Source organism: Perna viridis, chromosome 10, assembly GCF_037379345.1.
Source record: "Perna viridis isolate PV_CMFRI_1.1 ecotype Kerala chromosome 10, ASM3737934v1, whole genome shotgun sequence".
NCBI lineage: Eukaryota > Metazoa > Mollusca > Bivalvia > Mytilida > Mytilidae > Perna > Perna viridis.
This window is the reverse complement of record NC_142454.1, coordinates 10,989,335-11,016,938: the sequence shown is the minus strand read 5'-3', so window position 1 is coordinate 11,016,938 and position 27,604 is coordinate 10,989,335. Positions and strand designations below refer to the sequence as shown.

Genomic DNA, 27,604 nt, shown 5'->3' with positions numbered 1-27,604 from the left:
GATGTTAAAAAAAAAACAACAATACGGAAGGAAATAATCCTGTGCATACGGCACTCTTTACAGTAATGTTGTGACATCAGCTCTGGAAGTTTAACAATGTTTTTTTGCACACGACACCTAATCTATAAAATCAAAACAAACAAAGTCAAACAATGCTCATATCATGGCTACACACGATAGTTAATAGTCCCTTTTATAATCGGAGGCTCTTACAATCTTTAGAACTATGTTCTTATTCAATATGTACATGTCTGAAGATGTGTTCTCTTTCAATCATATTTAAGGACTTGTTAATATTTTTATCTTCTTCCGTTAATTACTTACTATACATACTTATATTGTTTGTCGTTTTAACACACTTCCCGGTACTTAAAAATAAATATATATATAAATTAAAAAAAAAATGTATAGAGTGGTCAGTAGAACAGAAAATTAAATTTTGACAAAAATGGTACATGCGTAGCGCTTTAAACGAAATAAGAAAACTGGCGCAAAAGGATAACTGGTTTAAAAGAGTCTCTTTTTGGCACGAAATGAGATCACCCAACATTTCTGGGTTCTACATCCATGTTTTTGTAATAAGTTTCCCCTACAAAAGAGGCGTTTATACAGCAGCAAAGAATAGCCCTGGAGTTTAGGTGTGCATCATTTGGATATGTCGAAAACCATAACTCAAAATGAGTTGTACATAGCTTAATCAAACTTATGTATTATAAAATATTTTTTTTATATAAATATTTCAACAGGAAATTAGAAGATCTGTATTCAGTATAGTATAGTTTAATAAATCACGTATCATATCTCGCGAGACCTAATATAGTGTACTTCCCTTCCTAAATGTAAGACGGAAATCAATTGTATTTTTGTTTACTTCCACTATACAAAATGTATACAGCCCAACATTTTAAGGAATGGGTTCAAAGAAACATGAAGAGAAACACTAAGTAACACTATGAATCACTTTATAAAAAATATAGTTCAAAATATTAAATGCATTTGTATGAATACTGTTCATAGAAAATCAATGGCCTCAATATTAATATCCATCACACAAATATGTACAGTAATTACACGCTTATTGGCAATCAGTACGCACAAGCATATGTTCATGATGAATTCAATTGTATGAATGACAGAAAATGTCAGATATTTTCCTGTTTCAAACGCCCAAAATCACGGATCATTTCTTTCTCATTGATGTCGTCATAACAATTCTCACTTTTTCTGACATTATTCTTCATCTTCTCCACTTTGGTTGGTATATCCAGCCTAGGAAACGTCGAAAACATTCCACTTCATGCCCTGATTTTACCGATCAACCATTCTCTATTCCTGAAGGCTGCGATACCGAAGGCTATAGTTAATCCAATAGCAGCAATGCATGACATAAATATGATAACGGCAGGGGTGCCTAAAACGAATTTTCAAATACATCAGTTACGACAAACATTTTGTCTTCCCGCTACAAATCGAACAAAGAGAGAAACATTTCTGTTTTGTTTTGTTTTTTTTTTTTTTTTTGAATGTCGCAAAATATAATTATATGAAAAGCTACTATTACAAATGCAAGAAAATAAAGAGGTCTGTATAAATGGACCTGGAAAATATGGGAATAATTTGACATTATTTTTTTTTTGTGTGTGTAAATACAAAAATAATTTAGCTACATGTACTATAACATGTAAGTTCATGTATTTTGCTTTTGTTTTCTTGTAATAGGTGTCTGAGGACTTATTATCTGGCGACACTATGTGCTATTGAGTTATAAACATTTTGCGTACGACTGTGATACACTAGCACTTATTAATCCGTCCTACCTGTAGATCCAAATCCACTTTCCGCTGTTGAAAGAAAGCACAGAGTGTATGTAGTAATGTAGTGAATGCATTCTTTTTGAATTTCCAAGGGAAATGTTATTCTTTTATTTTATTTTATTTTATTTTATTTATTTATTTTTTTTTTGTCTTAAAAGGATCACTAACCTATAAAATGATTTATAACAAAGTTTTTATTTCAGGTGTTCACCAGTAAATGCCAATTTTCTGAATTTGTACGAAAAAGACCGTTGTAGGAAACCAACAGCTGTGCTATTATTGCACATTATACGCCCGTTTTTAAAGACCAATAATTCGGAAATTGAAATTTATATTCTGAAAAGGGAGACGGGAGGTCCGAAGATAGGAAGAACTTATTGATACAAAATTAATTTACATTTACAATCTACCTGTGTTATTCTTAGGCGTAGAAATGCAACCATCAACAGGATCACATCTACAGAAAAAAATCATAACACATTTGAGGAAGAAACACGTCCGTGATATATGAAAAAATGATAACTCATACGTAAGGGGATCAACGACCATTTAGAGCATTGTATATGGAAATCTGTAAAATGACTAACTACAGTACGTCGATTTTGCATTTTGCATTATTAACACACAACACAATTCTAATAAATTTTGCGTCTTGTACAAGCTTCATATACATTGTATTACAAAAGACCCACATATATAAAAGATGGAAATAGACGAACACAAAGACGAGAAAAAAAAGTGATCTTAGATTTGTAAATACAATCTTAATGAAAAAATATCATTGAAAACAATTTTGCTTTTCGTAAATATATCATGACAACCACATTGCGAAGGCAGCGTAGGACTGGAATAATGATTTAAAATCGTCACAAAATGAACTCTAAGCTATATGTCCATGGGCGGATCAAAACACTTCGAAAAGAAGGTGCGATTCCTTAGAAAAAGGGGATGCTAGGTAATTATTTACCGTTTATTATGCTCCCAGTTTTTAGTGAAGTCCGAGTTGCTCATTTGCTTTTGTAACTTTGTATGTATGATTTTAGTTGCTTTGTGTTCTTTGTTGTGTGTGTTTGTTTTCCATGTCTGGTCTTTGTCCCTGATTACATTCATTCTTTTGATTACCGCTATAACCTTGGTTCCCATGATTACGCTTTTACACATGAAAATGACAAATTTTCCGAAACAGGCAACGGGAGTGTCAACTGATGTCATTGTTTTAGTTTTAGATTTATTTATATAAAGAAAATATATCAGATGTTATAGTTACCGCTGGGTCGGTCCACATTCACATGTTCCTATACAATCAACTCCATAAGCGCCAGCTGTGCACTTAACACATGCCTTACCTTGTGTTTCACTGAATACAAATCCAGGTTTGAATCCTAAATCATTAAACATATATGTCGAAGTATGAAGTTCAAGATTTAGTGCAGACTTCTAATTTCTCGGTCTCCATACATGTACACTTCTATTATAATGCATCTTTAATGTTCATTCATAATTAACACGTGTTGCAAAACCTCAAAATTCGTATAAGGTCTATAAGTACAAAAGCAATACCAATTTTGAAAGACTATGACACATTCTACCTAAATAAAAAAAAATATGCTAGTGTCCTTGGTGATAGAAGACAAATAGCCTATATCTGTACATTTATCAGTTACAATCACTACACTATTAGTTCCATAACGGAACTAGCAATGAGAACGAGATAAAAAGACCAGACGTGCAGTAAAAGCGCTATAGAAAGACGAAATCATAAATGATTATACTCGGTTACGGACAAAGATGGTGATATCTCGTTTTTGTACTGGAAAGATGTGCCTATCCTTTTTAGTACCAATACAAAAGTAATTTTTTGTCCGAGTGCATTTTCATATTATTTTTAGAGATGCGTACTTTTATCTAAACAAATATATATCCTGGAGGGACCAACAGTCCTGATCTTAAAGCCAAATTTCTGTCTGCATTTTTAGGGCCAAAATCCAATTCTTACAACAAATGTCATTGGTGTATCAGATTTAATCAGTTGAATTAATATTTTAAAGACAAATATTCTTACTTTTATAACATCACTCACCACAAGTTGAATTTGCTATTTCAATTAGGGGATGACAGCAAAAATAGCCAGTAACAAGTCTATTGTTCATTCTGTAATAAAAAAAAATGAAAACAATTCTACCCATGTCTTCGCAACCTTTATTTTTGTTATAAAGTAATCAAGGAACGATCCACGAGCTTATGAAGACGACCGTAAATTTTCTGTAGTGATTATTCAACCTTGTACCAATATAAACCTGTTTCAAAAGCCTAGTTGTAATAAATCTAGCGCGGTACAAAAAGTCTGCGTAATAACGGCAAGCTCCTATATAACGTATGAAAACTCCGTACGCAGGTGTTGAAGTGATGTTGCAACAGATGAAAAGACAGTTGACAATACGGAATAAAAAATCATCGCTTTTATCGTATAGTTTGATCAATAGTTTTCATTTAAAATCGATCTCTAATTGTTGGTCAAGATATCAGACATCACAGTGTCTGTAATATGCTTTATCTCATGTTCTGTTGGGTAGATGCGCAGTACAAATCCCAGAAACTAGGATTGTTTAACGATAATACGTCATCTATATAGCAGAAACATAGGTCATAGAATCTGGCCAAACAATGTTCCTTTCTTTGAATTATATCAGCTATAAAGTCAGACTCAAATGAGTAAAGGAATAGGTCAGCAAGTATAGGAGCACAATTTGTTTCCTTCGGAATGCCGAACGTTTGTTGAAAAACGCGCCCGCCACACTGGAAAAATATATTGTCGATCAACATAAATTCCAGCATTTAGATAACATCTTCTTCCGTGTATTTGAAAGTAGATTTGAAATAGTATTTTTAAAGAATGGGAAATCTTTAATAAGAAATACATCTGTATATAGGTAAACCGTCATTTTTGGAGTAACAAAGATGTACATTGTTTTTGAGTCGGGATAGAGAATAGAAGTATAAAGAGTTGAAAAAGCATAGGTTTTTTTATGTTTTTGTGTTCTGATAATAATCTTGAAATGAGGATTTCAAGAAGATCTTTCGAATTTTTCACGTGGTACGACCGGTGACCCTCCTTGACAGCTGTGAGCATTAGAGCTAAGAGATTTGAAAGAAAGAGGTTTGGTGGTACATTTGCAGATCCAGCTATTTAGCGTTCTTGGATGGAGTTACGAAATCAAGTACATAGATGGTAGATCACAATCATCGTCTTTGGTAAAGAGACCAAAAGAGGATAGCACATATTTATGGTTTTCTACTATCTCTTCTTTGGAGAATGGTTAAAACACACTTACTTGTTGAAAGTTTTGAAAAATTTTGACACTGATTTGTGTACAGTAGAGTAATCAAGGGAACCTAAGTTATAGTGGCGATCAAGATTGTAATCCAGTTACAAAGACCAGACATTGAAAACAGACATACACAACAAAGAACATTAAGTGACTACAATCATACATACAAAGTAACAAAAGCAAATAATAGAATAACATGCATGAATTCTATACGATAACGACAGCATACTACCTTGTGAAATAATTCCTTAATACTTCATTATAATTTTAATCATTACACAATTACAGTTGTTAATGTTCTGAGTATATTTTTTTATTTATTATTATTGTAGGCTTTACCTTTTATAAATGGAACACTTTTTCATTCCTTAAATCACCGTACTATAAACAATTAAGTATACACAGTTGTTGATAATATAGAGACTGGCCATTTTAATTCTATTTGAGGAAACATTTTAATTATATTACCATTTTATACTGTATAACTCAGGAAATCGGTTAGGAAATAGAGTTGAAATTATTTCCGTTTTTCCGTATTGAGATACGAGAAGAGCAGCAGATTCGTTATAATAATGCAACATGTATAAAAATGAAAATAAAATAAATAAAGTAATAGAAACAAACGAAATAAAGTTATCTAGAAAAAGAAAATATATTAAATATAATCACAGAATTAACATTAAAAAAACACAGAGAGCAAATGAGAAGTTTCAATGATGTAAAAACGGCGTTGAGAATCTTTTGGAAAGGTTTGCTAGATATGTCATATTACATGTAATATTATTTGACCTTCGAACGAAAGACAACATTTATTTGATTTTGATGATATGAAGTTAGAAATTCAGATCACGATACAATTAGCATTACACTGATATCCGATGAAAGGGAAATTAAGGGAACCATGATTAGAACGGTTATAAAAAAATGATCCAAAGATAACGACTTGCAATAAAAAAAAGACACTATCAACTAAGTTTAAGAAAACCCAAACCAAACGTAAATTATCAATCGTGACTCCACTAAAAATGTAACATTAAACGGATGAATGCTAGCGTAAGCATTCCATGTTTTTTCTAAAATCATGTAAAGATGCGTGCTCGTAAGATAGAAAATGTAAAATAATTTTTGGCCAGTGAGTTGAATGAATGTTCCTAACAGTTTACCTGAGAAGATGTTACCGATAATTTACATTCACCTTAGATATAGCAGATTCACAAAATGATTTATACACAATACGATATACCTGAATAAAAGGGAAAACAAAATTTGATACTTATAGCAATCCTTTCAGTAGTGAGCGTCTTAGTTGTACCATTATACCCAAGGAAAATTCTTATGGAATACCTAGACTCACATTGGTAAAAAAAGGGCAAATACATATGAACCTTTGTAAAGCCCCGAGGCCTAAATGTCCATTTTTATTTGATAATTCATTGAGAGGTTTGGATATCAAAATATATATCAGTAAGCAGCGTCAGCGAAAGACCTATAGACCAACTGATAATTTGTGCACAAGATGACAGAATTGAAAAAAAATATTTAAACTGCAACCTCTCTTCTTGAACAGCCAAAATGTATTGACCATATATTTTCTAGTGATTTATGGGTCACTGACTGAATATAACTTTTGCGACATCACAAACGTTAAATTGTTTTGAAGTTGCCAGGATGTCTAACGCTTCGAATAAAAACGTTGTTTTCCTTCGTTAAAGAACGTCATTTTTCGTTTGAACATTTTGGTGCTGATATCAACTATGATAATGCACGGACTTGACAGTCATTCGTCTCGAAACAGTGAAAGTAATCTACACAGCCTTGCAATACCCGCGGTTCTAATCCTCAGCCGTATACTAGTTTTATGTCAATTCAATGCACTGTTTTTGTTTTTGTAAATATTCACTTCAAAGAAGATATACTGACTGATTGCAATAATTAATACGATTAAATGACTAAATATTTGGGTGATATTTCATGATAAGATCTACATATGATGCAAGCTTTTCAGTATTGAGAATTCTATACACTCCAATGACTCCTGTGTTCGTTGGTTGCAATCGGTAAAACCATTAACGTGCACAAAATGTAAATGAATAGAGACGTATGGTAAAACAATCTCGTTGATATGCCTTGACATGAACATTTAAATAATTGGTTGTGTTGTTGAAAAAATACATCTTAACTGTACACGCTGAAGTCTTATTGATACTGGTTTTGGTCACACAAACAAATTTTACCGATAAACTGACTGTGCAATATCCCGCATTTTAAATCAGACTATACTAAGATACCTAGACAAATAATTCCAAATTGAAAGATTTGTTGAATGTAAACTTTCGAAATGTTTCTATAATCAACCAATTTACAGGAACTTCTCTGTGACTCGTGTCGAAGAGCTGCATTATTGTTGCTAGACTATTACTGGATTATTCTCCTTTGCAATATGACAAGTACTGCTAGTGGAACAGGACATGCTTACCTCTTCGGAGCACCTAATACCACTCCTGTTCTTTTTATTGAGTTTATTTTGCTAGTGCTTTGATTTTTTTGTTATTGTCTTGTTTTTTTCTGTTCTTGAGTCTGTATATGTTTTCTGTTATTATAAGTTTGCAGCATTGTTTATGTGGATCGTCATAAACTACTGTTTTTACCCCAGTCAATGATTTGAATTTTGACATTATTCAAACGCCGGCGCTTTGGCATTACAATGTATTTTTTGCCGATATTTAGTGTTAAAATTAACAAAAATCATTTTAAATTTAACTTTGAAAAAAAAAATAATGTCAGACTTTGATATCAGTGAAACCTGTCTAAACCGAACCCTGAATAATTCGAAAACCTGCCTTAACCAGATACTTCTTGACGTCCTCTTGTATCAATTTTAATATAATTTAATCTGGGTAAACCGAACACCTTTCGAAACCGAATAAATGTTAAGTCTGAAAGGGATTCGATTTAGACAGTTTTCACTGTACTTGTCAGTAATAAATACCATAACGGAAATATTTTAACATGACATCCGTTTACATAAAATTAGTTTTGCCCCATAAAGATATGTCAATGTCTAAGTGGCGTAAGCGTTACCATGAATTGCACACCTTCTGCATACCTACTGAAAAAAGAATGAGTAAGGCACCACCTACTACCAACCAAGCATCGGACTTCTACATTTTTGTTACGTTTATTAAGTAATTGAAAAAAGGGACGATAACTGAAACAGGCGAGATAGGTTTGGTACATTTTTTTGTAAAACGGTTGTCCATTAAAACATTGAATACCTAAGCTTACTGATAATGTAAATATAACTTTCTTTAGTTATTAACTGCATATCTTAATTAAATGCCATTTTGACTTTGCATTTACTTTCCTGACGCATTTCTGTGCTCCTATCTGGATGAACATAGTAGTATATCGTTAGTCTGGCATGCGACGCTGGTAATACGAATACTCAATATTTCAGACAATAAAGAAACACTTTAGTCAAATGCACCAACTCACTGTAGTAAGTATAGTACAGTATTTGTTTGGCTTTTGTATACGATTTAAGAAATAAATTCTTTCCTTAAACACGATAAAAGCACCTTCATTAACTGAGCTGACATGATTACATAACTTAGATTATTTTTCGTAATCTAGTATTTGAATACAAAGCTGCGCACAGGAAGTTCATTTTTGTCCAATATATATATATCAATCATTTGAATTTAATATATAGATGATTAACTAATCTACATAATCATTATATGCATTATTGTGCATAGTGGCTAGTGACAAAGTGAATTTGATTTGGTAAGGGTAACTTCCGCCGATTCTCTGTCACTTGCGAGATGACATATGCGATAGAAAAATTCTGTGGAACTACTACAACTCTTTTTGTTTTGTTTTGTTTTTATTTTATTTTATATAAACAAAATGTATTTACACTGTTACGATATCTGGACGGAAAAGTTAAAATAAAAAAGAGAGATAAAAATACAATACTATTTTTATTTTTGTGACCAAAAAATGCAAATACTGCGATAAATGTTGGAAAGAAATGAACGATAAAAAGGGCCCTCCGACACCACCTGTCTCAAGAACAGGTCATATACAATAACTCCTTACTCACTGAGATATGACTCTGTATATTCATGAGATTCAGCTGAACCCTTTAGAATAGGCATATATGGATAAAGATAGTCAGAGGACATATCAGCGACTGATCCGGAGTTGCTGTTCTCAGAAGTCTGAGAAAAGAGTTTTGGTGTCATGTAATGAACAACTGGGTCAAGATATCCATCATCTTTATTTTCTATTGCGTCAGTGTTGTTAATTTCCAAATTATCGACCTGTGCTGGTATTTCTTGTTGAAGATTTCTTTCTAGTACATTTTCTTCAATTTCCTCATACTGGTTTTCATACTCCAAATCATTGCTGTTTGTTTGTTGGACGCTTGTCTGTTGTTTTCTACCTCGATGTAATATTATATGTATGGCAATATGTATCATGATGGAAATAACGATGACAATTACTAAAATACCACTTATATAAATATACGATGAGTGTGTGGTCCAAAAGGATTCTATAATGAAATCATTCATATCAATAAACATACATGGATAATATTCTAAATGTACTTAAAGTAATGTTGTGTTATATCTCTGTAAATTTTATCCCACTGAAATGTTTTTTTCCAATGTAGTGTTTTTATCAAATGTGGGTCGAATAATAAGATTTGTTTATATTGAAATTGGAAGTTTCAGAAAATAATTATAAGTTCCATAAGAAAGCAACCACATTTTGCACAAAATAAAAGAGTTGTGTCTTTTCATTGAATTTTAGTGCTTTCTTTATAATTGTTTTTCTTTAACCGTTGCAGTTATTCAAAAACCAACATTCATTTGTGAGGAAGGATGCATTTGTGGTATGGAATCGATGAAACAAAATTTTGCTGTGCCAATTACTGCATAGGTTCTGCATGGACGCCCTCTTAAAATTTGTGTAATGGTGTTTAAGTGAAGTGCGGGCAATATTCATTTCCTAAAACACTTGAGTTGAATAGGTTGAAAGAATAATTTACTTTTGTTACTTTGTATGTATGATTTTAGTTACTTTATGTTCTTTTTTGTGTATGTCTGTTTTCCATGTCTGGTTTTGTCCCTGGATTACATTCTTTTGATTACCGTTATAACCTTGGTTCCCTTGATTACTCTTTTAAATCAAACAATTTAAAATTATCATGTTTATTATAACATCTTCCTAGAATATGATAAGATCATATGTTCTTGATCTTGTTAAACATAAAGGTTGCACCTAAAGGATAAAACACATACTTAGAAGACATAGGACTTATGGCGATGAAGCTTAGTGTCAAATATGACACCACCCCCTACAAATTAGAAGCTAAGAAAATGTTACCACAACTGTTCGAACGTACAGACGGATCTATTGATGATATAATAGTTGTTGATAAACTGGTCAATATCGTGATATTTAGACTGACTGTCCTACGGGCATTCTTAATATCACGATATTGACCAGTCTGTCAACAACTATTATGTTTATTTCATTGAGGAACCATTTCCTTGACTCTTTTTTCAAATAATTCTTGTGAAATAAATCTCATATTTATCTTATTCTGTTAAGCACTAATGTTATACAACTGGACCATATCTCTTCCATTCTAAAATACAGTGTTGAAACCAAAACAAACTTCTCACAATAGTACTAGCGTCTTCGTCAATTCCTTGCTGTTGACAAAATGATCTAGATAGTATGTGCTTCCGATTATCTGCTGTGTATTGCTTGTCGGGCTGAACAACCCAGTTGCATAATTTACTGGGTTTAAATATCCTGTCGTGCCCAAATTTTAATTTGGGATAATTTTACAGCATTTCGTCCAACAGAATAGATAACCAGTCCAAAACGTAGCCCCGATTAACACTTGGTTTTCTCTGTGAACCATTCGCAGTAAGCATAAACCTCAAAGGAGTCTCTCATTGATTGAAATTGTTTTTAAAGGTAAGCTTATTCTTCGGACACCCCAGTTTACTCTGCCTTGTGGTCGGCTCAGACTGCTTTCTTTGTACATCACAAGGCGTTTCATGCTTTCCGACATAGGTTTTTGTTACTATAGTATTTTTGTCCTTTGCCTACAAGGGGATGTATATCTCTTGCTTATTCGCCTTCAATGCATTCAATTTCAACTTTATTTGTTGGACTCCATATACATTATTAATCAGACTTGGATCGAACTTGGCGATGTTTTTGCTTATTTGGCATTCTAAAAGGTTAGGGATTCTTTTGACTTGGTAGTATTTGGTTACTCTTATGCACGTTTTCGGTCTACTTCTTCATGGATCGGTGCAAAATGTATGGTCCGGTGCAAATACCCCCGCATGTGATTTTCTTGCTGACAGGTTCATATAGTGATACATATATACTGGACCCAACTCAGTAGCCAGTGTTTGTCTATGTCGATTTCGAGTTGAAATTACATGTAATAATTAAAAACAAGCCACTATTCCTCTCTGTTATCTTTAACTAAAATCGTATCTAAGACCCTTTGACTTATATCAACCACAGTCGTAACACACTATGGAAAGTCTGTTTGTCCAAACGTGTATCACTTATTGACGTTAATTTCTAAGAAGTTATTGTCTCCTCTTTTAAGGCTTTTTATGGTAATTCTTCTCACACATTCCACTTACTGTCTCTCTACTATTGTACTTTTTCCTGCACTGTTTCCAGCGTTTCATCTTCAGGGAGCCTGCTGATACCGTTTTTTTTTAATTTTGCTTTATTTGTATGAACTACAGTCTTAAGTAAAGAGAGAATTCTCCAACACCAGTTCTTAAGAATGGATTTTAATTTGCCGTGAACAGTACAATCACATGGTTAAAGTCGTTATGTTGTACTTGCCGGCACACAGAAATATTTCTACCCGGTCCAATCTTGTGTAGGAGTTTTAGATTTTATACATCGCATCGCATCCACCCCAAAGAATTTCAGAAAAGGGATACTTCAGAAACAGTGAAGTCAGCCTAATATCTTAACCTACACACAGAGATTGATGGTAAAGAAAAATTATTGACCGAAATATACGACAAAAGCAGACTTTTCCTTTCCTTTTATTTCTGGCAACATCCCTTCAGCACCTGTGTGTGGAATTTTATATTACATATACTCATACGTTATGCCGTAAATACGCAGATGTTTTGTACCGCACTAGACTTCTTAAAAGTGAGCTTCTGAAACAAGGTTATGTTGCTACAAGATTGAAGTCATCACTACAGAAGAGCTATGGTCGTCATCATGAACTCGCAATCGTGAATTGCTACGGTGTATCTATCTACACCTTGATAACAGATTTGTTCAACTTTTCATAGTTTCCCTTTCCACTTTAGTCTTAACCAGATTTGATATGTTTTGAGGAACTCTTTAGGAAAACAGAGAACGCTTAACCTTCCGGTGTTCGTACATGGCCTCATTTACTTTTGTTATTTTGTATGTATTATTTTTGGTTATTTTATGTTCTTTGTCATAGATGTCTGTTTTCCGTGTCATGTCTTTGTCCCTGGATTACATTCTTTAGATTTCTGCAAGATTCTTGATTATTCTGTTTCTATATATGAGATTTCGTTTTGAAATCCACTTCCTGAGGTCAGTTTTCAGGGGACATTCCAGATTGACTTCCTCAGTTGTAAAATGACTTCATAATTTTACCCTTAGCTACCAGAGGCTTAATTCATATCCACTCTGTCACAGAATCGTGAGAGTCTGTTTACGGATTTTATTACCACTTTACCATAGATAAAAGGAGTACAGTAAAATCTGGAATTGCTTGAATATTCATCTTACCTTCCGTGTTTTTTCTTTGTTCTTCGTTTTGTAAGCCTGTCACTTCATCACGTACGACTAAAGTAAGTGATAGCACTGGTCAGATGTAGATTAGCTAAAACCCTTGTTTTAAACATATTTATTGTACACGTATTTTTTGTACAATCTTATCAATTCCACTTTGATACAAATTTTAATGCAATTTTATGTGTTTATACTTTGACAGCTACTGATTTAGGCTTTAATGTTGATTTTATTTGTCCAAAAACTTCTCTCAATGGAACGATCACAATACGACCAGTTTAATTAGACACATATTTTGTGAATCATACAGGGGCATGATAGTTTATAATACACCGAATGTAAAGATATTTTTATAACGAGTAACAATTCGTTGAAACCAAAAAAAATGTTTCACCCTTGTCTTTAGAGTCTACATTTTTGGAGCCGTAATATTTAAACTCATATGTAAAATGAAAAATGTCGCAAAAGAAATTAAGTTTAATTGTAAGTAGAAGAATCGGTAACTGAAAAAAAATACAATAAATCACGTAAGTATCAAAAATTATACACTTATTAAAGTTACAGTGATTTAAGCTAAATTGTAAGTAAAATTTTATCTTTTCTAGGAAACAAAAGAAATACACATTAACAGTAACAGTACCTGGACCCCTTGTGGTTGTACTTATGTCCACGCAGCCATCCTTAAAATCACACCTGAAAAAAAACACTTAAAACATATAAATAAGCTACTTCAAAAAACCTTACGGATTTTCTGAAAGAGAAGATAACATTATACTCGGCGTCACATAAATAAGATACTGTTAAAATTTGAATAAAAATATTGTCTACGACTTTATTGACACTTACCGTCGTTTAAATTGTCTTAAATGACTTGCTAATTCGTTTTGCCAAACGGCTTCTCCCTAAACATTGAATCATTTAATTCCGGTGAGATTTTAATTCTCGGTCCCAATATTTACATTATCAAAAGTCGGCCATGTTTACAGTGATCGGGTTGCTAGGAGATGTTGTTTACGTTTAAATAGTTTGTCCAAAAACCGAAGAACCCAGAATGCATTTCGGCGCTAATTCGGATATCTCGGATTTATTCTACGCAAACATCGTACAACATCGAGAAGTTGATCAAGCAGACGATTGTCACCGGAGTTCGACGGGAACTTACGAACTTCGTTTGTAAACAAATCATCCCGTAGAAACCAACATGGTGGATATTAGTATAGGATTTTCCAGTAAGGATTTGTTACGCACGATTTCAGCCAATGAACGACTCGTTGGAACTATCACGTCATGCATACATGCGAACTATCTTCAGATTAAATAAAAGAGAGACAACTGTAGCCGTAAGTCCCGACAGTTTAAAAAATAGAGCTTCAAATCGAAAATGTGGTGTATGTGACTTCGAGTACAGATAAAATTGACTTGGAATATCTGTGGCCTGTGGCTTACACTTTGTTGTGTTCATTCTTATTGTAAATTGATTTAGATTGAACAATTTTTTGAATTAATCAGTAGTTAAAGAAGAATGGTATAGCAGATATCAAAGGTTTGAAAAAGAATTTGATAAATGAAATTCAAATGTTTTGCTCAGTAATTTGTCTAACCTTTTTGCAGAATGATTTGTTATTTTACTACTGCACTCCTGACATTACTGTCATATTGTTTTTATGTATACAAGCGTCTCAGAATGTGATGACTCTATTAACTACAATGCTCAGTTGGATCAAATTGATTCAGGGAAGATAATGTAAACTTATGATAGGGTCTGAAAAATTCCCAACGATGTAATAATTTTTTGGTCGTAGCTTGCCGAGTGGTCTAGGGCGCTGGACTTTGTGCAGGCAGTGTCCCGCAAAGGGAACGACCAACAATTTGAATCGCAAATTTGACAGTTCTAAAACCGTTGGGAATTTTTCAGACCCTTCTTTAAGTTTACGTTAACTGTAGTAATTTGATCTAATGGAGCAGTGTAGCGAATAGAGTCGTCACATTCTAAGACGTCTATATATATATATATATGTGTGTGTGTGTGTGTGTGTGTGTAAAGCAGTGCTACATTCCCTTGATAACTCCAGGGTTTTTAAGTTAATTTCTGTGTTTAAAGTCTATCTGTTATAATGATAGCATTTTTGTAATATATTGGAAATAAATATCAAAATGAATTATACAGCACCTGGTATCGAACAAAAAAGTTAGTTGTCTTTAATTGTATCTGTCAGTCAGTTATTTGATGAATAGACTATACCCTGAATAAGTTAGAGTTACCTCTTTTGGTCAGTTTTAAATAGGTAATTTTATAAAAAAAACTCTTTCTGTTACAATAGCGAGAATTGAACTTTCTTTGTATTGTATGCATTTTATTGACACATCAATTTTTGCCAAATAATGTCATTGTAATCTGCCTAAGAATAAGACTTTTATTACCATTTTCTTATTTTTAACCAAATTTTAAATGCTATTTTATCTATGTCTGAGTGAAAATAAGTTTGTAACTTTAATGAAAAAATAATTGAAGTTTGCAATTTAAAATATTTGTCCATCTTATTTTCAGTGTAAATGTGTTGTACAAGTAGCATTGCCTTATTAAGTCATAAGCTGTTATGGAGTCCTCTGTGTTTTCCTTCTTTTTTGGAGGGTGGGGGGTGGGGTGATGAAGTTATGGCATTCATTTTATGTTTTAGTATGGTTGCAAAAGTACTAGTGAAACAAAATAGTAATGGCAAGAGAAAAGAGTATATAAAGGTATTTTTAGAAGAAAAAAAATAAAAAATGATTTTTTTTTGCAGATCGAAACGTACTTTAAATTGAAAGAATTTAAGATCATATAAAACAAGTATATATTTACCTTTCATTACGCTGACAGTTACAGGATGACTTACAGTCTTTACCATAGTGTCCATAAGAGCAATTTTGGCAGGAACTTATTTCTGGTTTATATCTTTGGCCATACGGACACCCTTAAAGAAATAGGCATATACTAACTAGTTTAGTTGTGTGAACGAATTCATGAATTAAAACAAAAACATATTACGACAAAGACAACCCTTACCAAACAGAAAACAAAACTAATACAATTAAAGGAACCAATGTACAACTAGGTTACAAAACACTAACTTACCACAAACTCCCTGTGTCTCTACGAGAGGACGACAACAGTAGTAGGTCGTTATTTCGTTTTCACCATTTCTCCTGTAAAGAGTTATTATGTATATATACTTTCTTGTATACTTTATTTCTGCTAAACCTATGTAGAAACATTGGTATACATATAAACATGCATATTTTACAATATTAATGTACAAATACCCAACTGTCAAAAAAGTAAGAAAGATAAAATAGTGAGGAATATCGTTTGAAGTATAAATGACTAACTTTTAATGTAATTTCACAATTTCCAACGTTACACCGTGTTGAACCAGACTCCATGAATAATTGGTCCGAACATGCCCAAGTTATCATTAATGGCGATCAAGAGTACTAAAAGGTTTGACCTGTGGTCGGATGTTAAACAACCAATCAATCAAATTAATTCGCAGGACAACATTCACCTGAAAACACTGCAGAAGGAACCAAATGATTACTATGAGCGAAAAGATCGATTCTTGTGAAATATACGGGGAAATTATAAGATATGTAAATTATTTTTTTATGAATAATAACACAAAAGGTAAATTGTTATAATTCTTCTTATGATATTACCCACACGTGAACACGTGTTATCTTTGTAGGTATCATTTACAGGTTGAGACAGTGACGTCAGTCAGCGGTATCATTGTTCTTGTAAGTTTTTGTATTAAGCATGGTAAAATCTAACCTTCGAATTACTATTAATTCCGATGTTCCGTATCATAACCTCTAAGTAAGCATTATCATTATCCTCGAACAAACAATTCCGCATTTTGTCTCCCACATATATTGTCTTAAATCAATACTTAATAAAATGTTGGATGGGCTCGATTTTCTTAGAGATCCGTTCACAGGGAAAACTAGTATGGATTTAAAGTGAAGTGTGAACAGATATAAACAAGACTCTAAATAAATGGTTTTGTCTTGAAAATTAGTTCCTTCTGTCGATTGAAGTGTTTTGTGAATGTTTTACGAGCTTGTAGTTTCGAAAACCTTGTTGAAGTAAAACCAAATTGATAATTAATAATAATGAATAAAAAATTATTCATTTTATCGTAAAATTTAGTAATAAGCTTGCCATTATTAATATCAGAACTGAGATCAAGACACGCGCATCACTTGGGTTGATATTTTCATCCAGGTGGAATTGTTGTCCATTTGACAAACTTATCATCGTTATATGTTGATTATTATCATTATTATCAAACAGTTTCAAATTTTGGACGGCTAATGGAAATTCTAAAAAATTTGCATTCCTCCAGAAAGGTGTGTTATCTATTGACTTGTATTTTACATAGTTTGGTTAAGAGTTGATAAAGGCCATTTTTGTTTTTAAAAAGCAATTTCTTCACTTTTCAAAAACATTAAAAATATAATTTTTTAAAGCACACTTTCTCGGCTTTATATTGGCTATTTTTGATGAACATACACACATATCATGAATTTACAATCATGTATATATTAAGGTTAAATGAGTTTTAATAATTCACAGAGAAACTGTAATTTAATCCTACAGTTTTAAGTAGTGAAATTGGCAGTAAAAGCAACAAATGCAAAAGCATATAACATAAATCAGAAACAGTTAATACTGTTGAGAGAAACAAGAAAGACTCCAGATCAAAGGTAAAATCCATGGAAAACAAAACGATGATAATCCTTTGAAATCAAACTAAAAGTAAACATTTCCTGAATTTTTTTCTTCTAGTACGTTGATGACAAAGAGCACAAGAATATTAATTTAAAAAAAAAAACTGTGACTTATAAATTAGTACAACAGTAATCGTACGTGTGTCCTTCTGTTCGACTATTATCCAATTCTCCTGACCTTCTTTCAAACATCTGCGTATTTTGAGGGAGATATACGACCAGACATACCAACATAACTGTAGTTATGGGGATTATTAAAAAAAGATAAAAAGTGAAGTTTTGCCTGAGGGACTTTCCTAAATGTTACTAAATACTTTATGTCCCCCTTCCCCGTGTGATGCGAAAGAAAAGTAAATGACAAAGGAAATTTATTTAGGAACAAATTTGACTTTTATTTGTTTTTTGAGTTCAGAATGGTCCAATTTTATCCATCGCAGAATACTTAAAAAGTGCTTAAAAAGTAAATGACCTTATTATTTAAAACCAAAAAACAATGATAAAATAAATGTAAAATACAAAAGTACCACTCTCATAATGTTGCGAATTTCGATATGCTCTACACGTATTTCAAGGTGTAATCTCCCATTGAATACAAATGACGATTTTAATCTAAAAAATTATTACCAAGAAGTTCTAAAATCCAAAAGTATAGAAATAGAAAGCAAATTCGAGAACTTCTACCTTGTGCTATCCAAGAGATTAAGTCATGGTGTTTCATGAATTTGAAATATGTATTACTGCAAATAAAGTATATATAAATGATTTGTGGTCAGACAAATCTGACTACTGGGTTGGTGAATAGCCTCGGGACCTTGGGTCCACCAGCAGTGGCATCGATCCAGTGGTTATAAAATTCGAAAGTACTAATCATATAAAATTGCAAATATTCTGTACACGTGTTTCAAGGAGTACAGTAACTGTATGCGATAAACTTTCCATTTTATGGGGTATTGGGCAATGGGGAATGGGCCAACTGGGCATGGGGCAATGGGGCATGGGGAATGGGGAATGTGGCATTCGGAATGGGGTAAATGAATAGGGCAATAGGAATGGGGCGAGGGAATAATTTTGATTGGTCCATCAAAAAAATTGTTCTTCTTTTTCCGCTGGCAATGTACCTATCATGATTCTATGACAGCAATTGAAATAATTTTTAAACAAACTTGTTTTAGAGTAATTTTTAATTATTACAAGTGTCGCAGATTTTTGGCTAAAATATGAGTGTCGCAACCACCAACTGGATAAAAATATTACCAGTTTCAATATTGTTAACAATAATTTGGGACCATTATTGAAATTAAAATTTTTCGCACCTTTACAATCTGAAGAAATGTGTTATTTTTGAGAAATTTGATTGAAATAAATGTATCACAGCCACACATGATGCTTATTTGGACAATTTTAACATTTTAAACACTACTATAAGACCATTAAGGATATTTCAAGTATATGCAAGCATTCAATTTGCAAATAATATCTCATTTTCAAGAATTTGGTCTGAAATATATGTATCAAAGCCATCAACATAATAATGATATATACAATTTGAACATTTTTACAATTATTTTAGACTAACAGGTATATTAAAAAAGCAAATTCACTTAGCAAAAATATGTCATTTTGCAGATTTTTGACTGAAATATGAGTGTCGCAACCACCAACTGGATAAAAAAATTGCCAGTTTTAATATTTGTAACAATAATTTGGGACCATTATTGAAATTAAAATTGTTCGCACCCTTACAATCTGAAGAAATATATTATTTTTGAGAAATTTGATTGAAAAAAATGTATCAATTTTCACATTTTAAAACAATTATATAGGACCATTAGGGTAATTTTATGTGTTCGCACTCATTTACATTGTAATATACAAGAATGTAGTTTGAAATATATGTATAACAACAATCAACAAAAATCTTATCTGGACAATTTTAACATTTTTAAAAATAATTTTAGAAATCAAATTCATTCACAATTTATACATGTATCTATAGTTTTAAGAATATTTTGCATGATTATTTCTCATGCAGCTCGGAGTGGCGATAATACATGTAAACAATGCAAATATCGCGAGATTTCGATAATTCCCGAGTTCGCCGTCGAGATTCGAAAATCAATATTGATTGCACAACAATTTCTACATCCTAATGCATTATATGTGTTTGATAAAACATTTACTCTTTTTTTCCTTTCGGAATGGGAAAAGGCATTGGACAACGGGAAATAAGTCGATGCAATGAGGATGGAGCAATGGGGAATGGGGCTATAGGGAATAGGGTATGGGGCAATGGGGAATGAGCAATGGGGGATGGGGCTATGGGGAATGGGGCATGGGGCAAGCGGGATGTTTATACCATACAGGGACTGTAACCTCTCATCAGCAGCATTGAAATCAAATATAAATTAATAAAGATCTTTTCGCTCAAAAACAAATCATGTGTATATGTTTTGTTTTATGTTTGTTTTGTGTTTTTTGTTCACAATGACAATTAAAGAACATAGCAATAAAAAAAATCGTTGAACCACATACAAACTCTACTTGTCGTCAGTTGTGAGAAATTTAAGGTGTTATAATATCCAAAGCGGAAGATGTATACGTCAAAGGGAAACTTTTCAAGACCTGCCAGTTCGTAGGGATATTAAGGAAGTAAACAATATCGATTATCACAAAATCAATTATCAATTATTTCCTGGTTAACGAAAGCTATTATATATAGTCAAATTGGCCTAGTGGCAGGGATTGCAAATAAAGAACACTCTATGTAAAAAGAATAATTTTTGCCACCTCTGAAAAATTCAATTAGTTTCATAGACTTTCAATTGTTTGCAAAATTACAACTACTATTGTCTAACTAAGTTCGTGTCGTTCCTGCCTATACTTCATATGATGAGTGCCCAAACTAATGAGATTTTGTCATAAATGAGATATTTTCAACCGAATCAAAGATGAAAATATTTCATTAGCGTGTCACATTCTCAGACAAGCTTCTCATTTTAAATAAAACGACGGCGAACAATTATCAGTTGATCGCCATTTTATGATAAAATCTGTATATTGACAGAATATCTACATTTTACCCAAACATCTCAAATGCTTCAGCAAAACTACAGTAAGTGCAAGAAGTGGAAAAGATGACGCCAAGATAAAATGAGGGCCTGTTACCTGAGACACACTTTGCAATTTCAGTCATAAAAAGAAAATATTAACACAGGAGCTTACTACAACTATCAAATGTGCAGACCATCTAGTATGTAACTAGTCGAGTTGCATATTTGACAGTGGAAGCAAGTCCTTGTCCATGAACATTCAAGTGATCTGTCCTTTCTACTTTGGTGATAAACTCTTGATCAAACCTTCCACGTAAGTGATCCCATAATTGTAATCGAAGTAAATATATATTAATAAATACCTTTGTACAATTTTGTGATATAAAATGTTGTCAAACTGTCCTTGTTAAATAACACTATAACAATAAAGTTGAAAAAAAAATACACTTTCTGTGTGTCCGTTACACCCTTAACTTCGTGCATTATAAATCTGTGATAATTGGTTTGCACTCATATGTGGTATTTTTGATACATAATGGACTGAGGGGTTTCTTAACGCCCTTTGCTATCATTTGTGGTCTCTCATGGACAGTGTAAAGCATCGAAGCGTTCACACAGTCCCTAGGCAAAGTCATACAATGTACCTGTAAATGAAGGTCATGGTGTTTTCGGGGAAATTAGTTCTAGAATTCTAGTAGTCTTTCTGAAATTTACATAGAATGTACCACATAATTTAGTATTGTCTCATATGGTAAAACAAGGGTTATGTGATAAATTAAAACAGTCATGGTGTAAGAAAGTTTTTGATACTGCTAAATGTTTGAATTTTAGAACAGTTAAATGTAGTCATAATTTAAAAAATATATATATTTTATTGATCGGCCTTTTGACCCAAGAAAAAGTTTTTGTAAGTATAGTTGTTTTCATCACAAATTGTCTGATAACGCTTCATTCAAAAAAACATTTATTGGACATTTGTATTAAATGTAAAAAACATGTCTTTTTGATGTCTTATTCTGTGTGTGGTAGATTTTATTGTTAATCTGTATATATTATACTCCCTTGCTTGAAAACCAGGATGTTTATGGCGATCGTGCTGTCCGTCCGTTTGTGCGTCTTCAGTTTTCATGCTAGTAACTTATTTCCATTCATTTAATTACCATTGCATCAAGACATCCCTAAAGTCATTCATTTTGCGAAACAAAATTAGAGGCATTCTAACATAGAAAAAGCGGTAGCCATTCATTCATACACAAAAAAAAAGTTCATTGCCAAAACTGAGGTACAGTACTTAACAACTCAAACTGCCCTAACACTTTTTAACAGTATGTACTACATTGTATCAATTAACAGGTATGAATGTATAACTTCTGTTATCAACAGGAGACTGGTAGTAAGACACCAACTTAAGAAACATATTTTTTACCTGGATTTGGTTAGGGGGGTGGTCATTTCTAAAAAAGTTTCTGATTTTTTTATCCCCGTGATATTTTTTATCTCCAATGTACTTTTGCATAAAAACTCGATCCACCTGATATCAAAAATTATAAGGTCCCTGATTTTTCAAAATTGTAGAGCCATTTATATAACTTACCCCTGTCTTGATCAGAGCACTCACCAAGATTATTCATTTCTACAGAAACGGATAAAAATATTCTCTAAGGGATAATTTACATATATTCAAAATAAAACTAAGTGACTTAAGGTAGATCATACATATTTTTAGTAGATAAATTTGCCTAGTTTTTTCTTAAAGATGGCATTAAATGAACATACTTTAGAATTTTAATCTTAAAAAACATAGATCACTGAACCTAATTTTGAGATACTTGAGCCTTCTCACTATATATATATTATATGGCTTTTTAAGGGAATTTTCAATATTTCGCAAACTTCTAAATGGTGGTAGATAACATTTCTTATAACTTTATATGAAGAACACTTAGTTGACATTCTTGCATATTCAAAACGAAAATGTGCTTTACAAACTTTTTTTGCAATATTAAATAAACTTAAATTTCAAATGGACATTTTCCTTCCAATTATCTACCTTTGAAAGATTTTCCCGCGATTTATCTCCCCTTGAAAGAAGCTATTGTAAAAAAAAGTTTTTAATTTTACCATTCTAATTTTCACTTCATTTCAAACACTATTAGTTTATAGAAAACGTATATGTCTGTATGATTTCGCAAGATGACAGAAAAGAATGCTCCGTGTAATAGGTATGATCTACCTTAAGTACTAAAGGATTATAGACTATAAGACCGAGACAAGAAAGACATGTTTGTTTGTTTGTTGGGGTTTAACGTCCGAGCAGCAATATTTCAGCTATATTCAGCCGATGAACATGAAATTGATGATAAAATGAACATGAAATGATGATGAAATGAAATAGGGATGGGACACAAGGACAATGGGGTCCACAAATTTTGATTGCCACTGGAAATAGGGAGAGATGGGTAGGGACGGGCAATTTAGCCTCTTGTAGCGGAGCCTTATGGTTCCTACTCCGGGAGAATACCACAGTATTGTTCTTTGACATGCAAGGAATGTGGCATCTTTCGCAACACAGTCCACCACTATGGTTTGCGGTCAGGTTTTCCGTATTTAAGCCTGACAACCCCAGCATGCAACACGCCAGGGGTTCCACATTCCACCACCTGGGGCCCACATCCCAGTTGCTCTGGTGCAGAGTGCCCTAGCCCCCGGTTAGGGTTCTGAGCACTATGCAGTCGCCTTTTACGACAAGCTTAGCGCTGCTGCAGGGGCAGAGAGAAATGTAGCAAAAATATGACTTCTTGTCGTTACTTTGACAAAGAGACAGCAAAATATTTTAAATCACATTTTACAAAAACAAAACAAAAATCAACAATACCATGGGAGAAATTAGCATTTCTAACACATCAAGGACGATAGAACAGAAAAACCAGATTGTATATCCAGCGAGAAAGAACCGGAAAAGACATTCTTGGTGACAGTTCTTATGGGGATAACTCCGACCTCTTTGATTTTATAACTGTACAAATTTAAGCATCAGATGGATAATAGTTGAATAAATGAAAGATATACAAGGCAAGTGATATATGTACATTGTTCTAACTGTAAAAAAAGTTGTATGGCTTGATTGACAATTCTTCATTAGAGATGCCTTTTTAATGAGAATTATCAAAAATAAGTTCTTATCTTTCTTGAGTTGCTGCATCGTGTGATTAAAAAAATAATTACCCCCTCCTTTTGCCATTTAAACGAAACTAAATAATATAGATAAATAATTGAAACCCCCCCCCACCAACCCCCTTACTACAAAATAAGTCAAACAACACTTATCCCATTTTTCCATCACAGAAAAAAACTGTATCCCCTATATTTTGACCTATCCCCGCATCACAGATAAAAAAAATGACCCCCTACATTTTGACCTGCCCGGCCCTACCCCATACCAATTGAAAAATGATACGTCCGTGAATTGTGAAAGCCAAATGTCTAAAAATACGAACTGGGTTACATGAACTATCTGAGATTGTGAATAACTTCAAATCATTCAGTAGTTAAACATTTTTTAAATTAAATGACCGAGAAAACATCTACATCCAATCGGCCGTGCAGGTCCGGGTGTTAAAAGAATAAGCCTGCAGCAGCGCTAATCTTGTCGTATAAGGCAACTAAATAGTGCTCAGAAACCTAGCCGGGGGCTAGGCGCTCTGCCAACAGAGCAACTGGGATGTGTACCCCAGGTGGTGGAATGGGGTACCCCTGGCGTGTTGCATGCTGGGGTTGTCAGGCTATAATACGGAAAACCTGACCGCAAACCATAGTGGTGCACCGTGTTGGGAAAGATGCCACGTTCCTCGCACGTTAAAAAACCCTGCTGTGGTATTCGATAGGAGTAGGAACCTTTGCGCTCCGCCACAGGAGGCTAAATTGCCCAACCTTACCCATCCCCCCTTTTTCCAGTGGCCATCAAAATTTGTCGACCCTATTATCCTTGTGACCCCTCTTTTTTTCTTCATTTCATTTCATTTTATCATCCATTTCATGTTCATTGTCTGAATATAGCTGAAATAATGCTGCTCGGACGTTAAACCCCAAACAAACAAACAAACCAATCGGTTTCAAAAAATAATCCTGGAAAACAAACTCAAAAACTAAATGACAACGGTACGCAAGCTTTTTTGGAAAGCTTATACTTGTATTATGGATATTATATCAAGTTGTGTGACTATTAAACCCAGCGTTAGCACGAGTAAAACTAAAATTTATCGTATTGCCATATCGCAATTGCATGTTCCTTGTCAACTCTTGTATTCATATATTTCCCACATTTGCAACATGCAAGTTCAAGTACACATTTACAACGATTCTTAGTGAACAACTAAGTAGATATTTCTAAAATTCCAGGAGGCGCTTTGCATTCCGGTACACTAAGTGCACGATCCTGGTTGTATTTTCTTGTAAAGGGCCAAACATCCATTGATTGTTTCCTTGGTTAAATATACAAATTGAAATTGGCCAAACGATTCAAATACAACATAAACTATATACAGAGAAATTATAATACCAGTAAAACAAGATTACCTTCTTCTTGAGCAAACACGGGATTGTTCGTCTGTTCGGGAACAACAAACAACGAAAAGAAATATGTACAATCGCATTGAACGAACAACCATTTTGAAATTTTAATTTGGTAAGGAAATTTTTCCTTGTACTTGGCTAAGCAAATTAATTGCACACTCAAATTGTGTGCGGAAATAGTACATTGTATGTTTATCTATTGTTCAATAAATAAGGCTTTTGGTTATGTTGCCGGTTTGAATTCTTACCATGCATGAAATGACTGCTTCCCCGCACTCTTGAAAAAGTGATTTTTAATTTTATTCAAATTCCAACTACTTTGGTATAACACAATGCGTAAAATCAATAAATGACGATCATTGGACTATCCGAAATGCTTCCAAATACAGGCGGGCATATATCTAGAATCATCAAACGGGTCGTTATTCACAGCATGCAAGACGATACATTTAAAATGGTGAAGTCTGTCGTTTCATTTTTTAAATTGTTTTCACGGCACCAGTAAGTATTAGTAAGTAAGTAAGAATAACCAGTAAAAGGAAATCAATTTAAGTTATATCTAGACGACCATAAACATTATATCCTATGAATTCTTCAAAATGGACAAAGAGCAGCATTATATTTCTTGGATGCTCAAACGTTTCCTATATTTCATTTCATGCCCGCAAGATGAGTTCATTCTATACTTTTTAATTCAATCGAGTACTAGATTTAGTCCACAAATAAGTCCACGTTTGTGAAATGTAAGTGGCGCAAACTCAACACTGGTACAAATAGATTGTGGCGCAAAAGGACGCAAATTTGTCATGGACGGATATTGCCATTATGAAATAAAAAAACATGTACTTTTCTGTTGAATCACATTTACTAAGAGTTTAAAGTTTCAAGAAATTTTTGTCATTAATAATATCCTCAGATGTCTGTAATGGCTCTCGGTGCTGCATCGGGACATTACAGCCATCAGAGGCCATTATCAATACCTTGGGCATGTTACAGGGTCAATATGGAAAATGCCGTATATTAATACTATAATACCAGTTTATGTGTATATATCGCAAATTATCGCTAGGTTCATATAAACATGAACGCATAATGCACAATTGCATATCAATCATCAATCTTGAAAACCGTTGACGCATGCATAAACCATAGTCGTTTAAACCATTGACGCATAAACCATAAAATAATTGACATGAAAATTACAAGGAAAATATAAAATATACGCAAGTCACAATATTAAAACACAAACAAACCTAAAAACAACAAAGAACATAAAAATAACCAAAATAATTCGTACAAAGTAACAACTACAGGTAGCTTTTGTAACACCCACCTAGTGGATCAAAAAAATTCGAGGCCGAGTTAGACGAAAGTGGGAAGAAACCATGATATGCTGAACACATCGGTTCTCATTTTACAGATGGATACGTTGCAAAGGCCCACGAAAAGGTTCATGATTCACTTGAAAGTTTTCTTATACTTTTGATCTTGTCATTGCACCAGTAAGGTAATGCAGCACCTTGCCTCCGTATCCAGTCCTAAGTATTTCTCTCTTTCCCTTAGGGCAGGACTATTCGTTGGATGGTAGACTTATTTTGTAAAGGGAGTATAGTAAAGTGAGAGGTAAAGAAAAGAGTTTATTTTGAATGACTGTGATGAACTCAAAGAGATTTTTGTACGAAAGGAAGAAGACCATCTATGGAGACATCATGTATCTTACATGTAGGTAATTAAGGTATAGTTGCGACGACTATGACTCCTTATCTGTCTTCGGTATGTTTTCTAGGTAAATGTGTGTATTTAACAACAATTTAGAATTTCGGCTAATTTCAGAATATTATGTTTATCTTATGAGAGGCTTTCATCTTTATTCTTTTATTTAGCAAAAAGGCGGGGTAGGAGTAACGTGAGAGATAGTCATATCATATATACATGCAGTATTATTCAAATGTTTTAGTTCGTTTGATGGTATGAGAACCGATTAATTCTTAGAAACTGATGGTAAAAGAAAACTATTGACCAAACTTTACGACAAACGTGATGACTTTTCATTCAGAATTGTCAACTTTCCTTTCATCTGTGGCAACATCCCTTCGGCTCCTGCATATGGAGGGTTCATATAACAACTCATACGTTAAGCCAGAGCTTGCCGAAACTACGCAGACTTTTTGTGTCGCGTTAGAACTCTAACAAATAGGTTTCTGGAACAAGGTTATGTTGCTACAAGATT

General features: G+C 33.2%; 2 protein-coding genes across 3 annotated transcripts; both read right to left on the bottom strand.

Annotated features, from left to right (window-relative positions):
- Positions 1 to 764: 764 nt before the first annotated feature.
- On the bottom strand, positions 765 to 5,723 carry LOC148604510 (uncharacterized). Of its 2 annotated transcripts, XM_088551008.1 has the most exons (6): positions 5,483 to 5,717; positions 3,895 to 3,965; positions 3,082 to 3,196; positions 2,225 to 2,271; positions 1,818 to 1,841; positions 765 to 1,411 (listed from the first exon to the last, which is right to left on the bottom strand). In XM_088551008.1, the coding sequence occupies exons 1-6, from the start codon at positions 5,506 to 5,508 to the stop codon at positions 1,296 to 1,298; spliced, it is 399 nt and encodes a 132-aa protein (XP_088407134.1). In that variant the 5' UTR covers positions 5,509 to 5,717; the 3' UTR covers positions 765 to 1,295. The 2 variants fall into 2 exon arrangements, with proteins under 2 accessions (XP_088407134.1, XP_088407135.1); XM_088551009.1 differs by lacking the exon at positions 1,818 to 1,841 and having other exon boundaries at positions 5,483 to 5,723.
- A 3,318-nt stretch (positions 5,724 to 9,041) lies between these two features.
- On the bottom strand, positions 9,042 to 25,478 carry LOC148604509 (uncharacterized). Its single transcript, XM_088550969.1, has 6 exons — positions 25,378 to 25,478; positions 16,098 to 16,168; positions 15,825 to 15,936; positions 13,623 to 13,675; positions 12,980 to 13,036; positions 9,042 to 9,701 (listed from the first exon to the last, which is right to left on the bottom strand). Exons 1-6 carry the CDS (start codon positions 25,467 to 25,469, stop codon positions 9,241 to 9,243), a joined length of 846 nt encoding a protein of 281 aa, XP_088407095.1. The 5' UTR covers positions 25,470 to 25,478; the 3' UTR covers positions 9,042 to 9,240.
- Between the last annotated feature and the right edge of the window lie 2,126 nt (positions 25,479 to 27,604).